The 4,387-nt window shown below is 62.6% G+C and overlaps 1 protein-coding gene across 2 annotated transcripts in view; it reads left to right on the plus strand.

Moving 5' to 3' along the window:
• The first annotated feature begins 316 nt into the window (after positions 1-316).
• The window catches only part of UNCX (UNC homeobox), a 4,711-nt gene continuing 640 nt past the window's right edge, over positions 317-4,387 (plus strand). Inside the window, exons 1-3 of one of the 2 annotated variants that reach the window (XM_015876485.3) lie at positions 317-962; positions 1,906-2,081; positions 3,400-4,387. The exon at positions 3,400-4,387 is cut by the window's right edge and continues 640 nt beyond it. In XM_015876485.3, coding sequence (XP_015731971.2) covers positions 713-962; positions 1,906-2,081; positions 3,400-4,387 — 1,414 coding nt within the window. In that variant the 5' untranslated portion in view covers positions 317-712. Of the gene's footprint in view, positions 963-1,630; positions 1,781-1,905; positions 2,082-3,399 lie in introns of those variants that run through there. The other variant, XM_085514617.1, reaches the window with a different exon arrangement.

A 4,387-nucleotide genomic window follows, 5' to 3' on the forward strand; every position in this document is an offset into this window, starting at 1 on the left:
ATTCAATGTGACAGCTCTGGAAAGAGCGGATGATGAATCTCCTATTATTGGATCAGTCTATTTGCCGCTCAATGTCTCTCTGTAATTGGAGCAACATCACTTTAAAGGTTCAGAGAGTAGAGCATTTCTGGTGAAAAATCCCCACAACACGCTGGTGAATGTTTTAAAGGGAAATCTATTAGTGATTTGGAGAGGGGAGGGGACAAGGGGGGCCGGCTGGGGGGGGGGGGGCGGTGTGCGCGTGCGGCTCTCCGGCTGTTCGCTATTTAACGGGGATCGGTGGGCTCCGTGCGTTCCCCTCCGTCTCCCCCGCACCCTCCCCTGCCCGCCCGGCCCCCGCCGCCCTCCTCGGGCTGGAGTTCGTATCAAAGCCCCCCTTGTCTTGTTGTGACAGCTCTGATATTGTTTATTGAGGCTGGATGTCAGGTATAATTAGCAATCGATATGGAAAACGTTCGCTCCCCACACTGGCACGTCTCTGACGTCAGGACCGATTAACGTTTCTTATTGGTCCCAAATTCCCCCAGCCTGAGCTAATTATTGGGAGCCTGATGTTGATAAAGTTAAAGCGCCCGGGCGCCCTGCAGCATGAGCCCCTCGCCGCGCCGCCTCCGCCGGCAGCAGCACCCCCGGCCGCAGCCGCCCCGCCGCCAGCACCCCCGGAGCCGCCGGCAGCCCCCCCGGCACCCCCCGCCTCGCTAGAGCCGCCCCCATGATGGACAGCCGCATCCTGGAGCATCCCCATGCCCAGTTCGGGGGCATGGTGGGCTTCCCTTACCCGCTCGGCCACCACCACGTCTACGAGCTGGCCGGTCACCAGCTGCAATCGGCGGCCGCTTCCGTGCCCTTCTCCATCGATGGATTATTGAGCGGCTCCTGCGCGGCCTCCGTGGTCACCCCGGCTCCGCTCATCCCTTCGGGCTGCGGGGTGAGCGCGGACACGCAGCCCTTCAAGCTCGCAGGTAGGAGCGGCGCCGCGCCCCTCGCTGCGGGAGAACGGGGCCCTTCGTGGGTCCCCGAGGGGGCGGGATGGGTCGAAGGGGGGGGGGGAGCGGGTGGTGGGAGCCCCCCCGACTCGGGGCCGCGCTGTGCCCCGAACAATAGCGGCCCGGCCCGGGGCCTGCCCCGAGTTCACGGCCGGAGTGTGGGCTCGGGCCGTACCGACCTGTCCGGAGGGAACGGGAGACGGAATACTGAGGAGCGATGGGGTTTGGAAGGAGGAGAGCGATGATTTCTATTTAGACTCTTATTTTTATTTATTTTTAAAAACGATATAACCAAAGAGAAACGCTCTCCTTCCCTCCCCTCCCCGGCCTTGTAGCACAGCTATTGTTCAGCCATCAGAACGTCGCCCAAACCTCCTTGTATTAATGCCGGAATATCCCCCTTCCGGAAAAATAAAACAAAATAAAACGCTCAACATCAATTCTTCTTATAATAATAACTTCTACGCTCGGTGTAGAAGGCGAGGAGCGACCGTGAGCCCCGACCGGTGCCGTTCATCCCCACGGAGGCCCCGAGCGCTCAACCCACAGCCGGGGCCGCGAGAGGGAGAGGCTGCGGCCGTCGGGGCTGGGGAAGGGAACGGGGTGTGTGTGTGGGGGGGGGTTCTTTCATTATGATTGTTCTAATTCGATCCTGGGTGGCTGGAGCAAATATTGGAACTTCTCTCTCTCTCTCTGCCAGTGCCTATGGAGAGCTTCCTTCAGGATAAATGTTGTGTAAAGTACATTTTCAGAGGAGGCGAGGGCCGATGGGCTCCTGCCCGTTTTTAGCTCAGGTGTGTGTGTAACACCGCTGTTCTACCGACGTTACCGAACACGGAAGTTTGAAAGCTCTTGTGAATGGCAGGGAGGGGGGAGAAGGCCTCTCTTCGGGGAGCTGAGGGTATTTCTGCCTTTTCAGACTCGGGTGACCCGGACAAAGAAAGTCCTGGCTGTAAGAGAAGACGAACCCGCACCAATTTTACCGGCTGGCAGCTCGAGGAGCTGGAAAAGGCGTTTAATGAGAGTCATTACCCGGACGTGTTTATGCGAGAGGCTCTGGCTCTCAGGCTGGACTTGGTGGAGTCCAGAGTGCAGGTAAACCCCGACCCGCTCCCTTCCTTCCCCTTGGACCCAGAGACTCCCCGGGGCTCCAACCCTGGGCCTGGCCCGCAGCCCCTCTCTGCTTTGTTCCCAGCCTCCGCTCGGTCTCTGCTGTTTCATTTTTATTATCTTTATTTCTTAAAAATAATAATAACAACAATGATTAGAAATAAGCAGGCTCGCAAACTGGCCGCCAACAGCGGCATTCCATCGTAGGTTCCCAGAACGTCTTTATTCTCCCTCTGTAAGCGTTTCTCTTTCAACGAGCCAAGGCTTAAAAACTGACGATGTAAATGCGGGGCTCAATCACGGGCTGAGATCCGCCGGACGATGTCGGTGCAGCTCGGGGCGCTCCGAGGCCGTGCGGGACTTGTTCAGCTTCGTTTACCGGCCTGCCCGGCTCGGGCAGAGTCTGTTTGCTTAAACTGAGTTTAAAAATAATAATAGGAATAGAGTCCGTGGGTCTGTCCCTGCTGCTGTGCGTCGCGGGGCCGCTGTGCCCAGGAAGCGGATGAGTTTGTGCGGAGCCGCTGGCTGAGCCCGCACCGCGAGTCTCTCCGGAGGTTCCGTTGTGCGGAGCGCTGCCCGCCGAGGGCCGGCTGAGCCCCGGCACTGCCCGGTTCGGTACGGCCCGGTAGGGGCAAAGAGGCAGCGAACTGCCGGGGCCGCATCCCACGGCTTGGGCTGCGGGCGTGGAGGGACCGCTGGGACCCGTGGGGAAGCGACGCGTATGGGGCCGACGCAAGGCTGCAGGGCCGGAGCGGGTAGAGTTACAGTGATTTCTCCCCTAAACTACTAAGAGCAACCCCAGTTTGTGGGTTGAGCCGGCAACCCCCCAGCGCCTCCCCTCCGTGTTCCGGACGGGAGGAGGATAAGGCCGGGAGGCCTTTCTGCCCCCCATCTGCTATGCTCTCTTCCAGCGCGTTCTGTACGATGCTGGGGAAGGGGGGTGGGGAGGATGGGAATGGAAGATTGTGCCCAAGCCCGGTGCTTCTGCACCTCTGGGCCGCGGGGAACAGCTGAGGGAACAGACGCTTTCCCTTCCCCTCCCTCGGTACGGGCCCGATGCAGCGTGTGTGTGCGTGAGTGTGAGCCCCCCACCTTCACACCCCTTGATTATTATCGTTAATTTCTGCCCCTTCCCATACTTTCCATCTCGCAGACATCCGGTGCTGGGCGCTGCCGGCACCTCGACGGGTGGACGGGGGAGGCCTGAGTTGTGCTTCTTCCCCCACCCCCATCCCCGCTCTGCCCTGGCCACCTCGGGGCCGGTGCGCTGGGTGTTAACTGCTTCTCGTTGTTCGGTGTGTAGGTCTGGTTCCAAAATCGCCGGGCCAAATGGAGAAAGAAAGAGAACACGAAGAAAGGCCCGGGGCGGCCGGCTCACAACTCGCACCCCACGACGTGCAGCGGGGAACCCATGGATCCCGAGGAGATCGCCCGCAAAGAGTTGGAGAAGATGGAGAAGAAGAAACGCAAACACGAGAAAAAACTCCTCAAAAGCCAAAGCCGCCACCTCCACTCGCCCAGCGGCCTCTCCCTGCACAGCACGCCCAGCTCGGACAGCGACAGCGGCGGCGGGGGGGGCCTCTCGCCAGCCCCACCTGAGGCGAAGCCCCGCGGGCAGCCCCCGCCGCCCCATCCGCCACCTCCCGCCGCCGCCGCTTCCTCCGAGCCGCCCCCCAGCAGCTGCGACCAAACGGCAGAGCCGTTCTACCCCAGCCAAAGAAGCGGGGCCGGCCGGCTCCAGCGCCCGCCCGACAAGGACTGCGCGGCCGCCCCGTCGGGGGACGGCAGCGGCGGAGCGGGGGGGCCCCGGGGAGCCGGCGGCTTCCACAAGCTCAACCCCTTCAGCGTGGAGAGCCTGCTCTCCGACTCGCCCCCCCGCCGCAAGGCCGCCTTGGACTTCCCCAGCCTCCAGCCCTGCGCTCCCCGCACCATCATCGGCAAAGGACACTTCTTGCTCTACCCCATCACCCAGCCCCTCGGCTTCATCGTGCCGCAGACCGCACTCAAAGCCAGTCCGGGCCCCGAGGCTGGGCAACCCCCCCGGGACTCCCCGCTGCCCGCCGCCAACCCGGGCCCTCCCGCTTTCAGCGCCGAACCGGCGCCCGCCGGCGCTCAGCCCGGCCCCAGCTCCACGGACACTTCGGCGGGCCCCGCTCAGCCCCCACCCGCCGGAGCTTCGCCCCGTTCCGCGGCAGCGCACGCTGATCCGGCGGCTGCGGCTCCAGCGGAGGGCGGCTCCTTCCCCCGGCCCAAATCTCCGGTGAGGGCGCGGGATGGGAGCGCGACACCCA

The sequence above is a fragment of the Coturnix japonica genome, chromosome 13 (genome assembly GCF_054131305.1).
Source record: "Coturnix japonica strain WE chromosome 13, WE-NBRP24, whole genome shotgun sequence".
Lineage (NCBI taxonomy): Eukaryota > Metazoa > Chordata > Aves > Galliformes > Phasianidae > Coturnix > Coturnix japonica.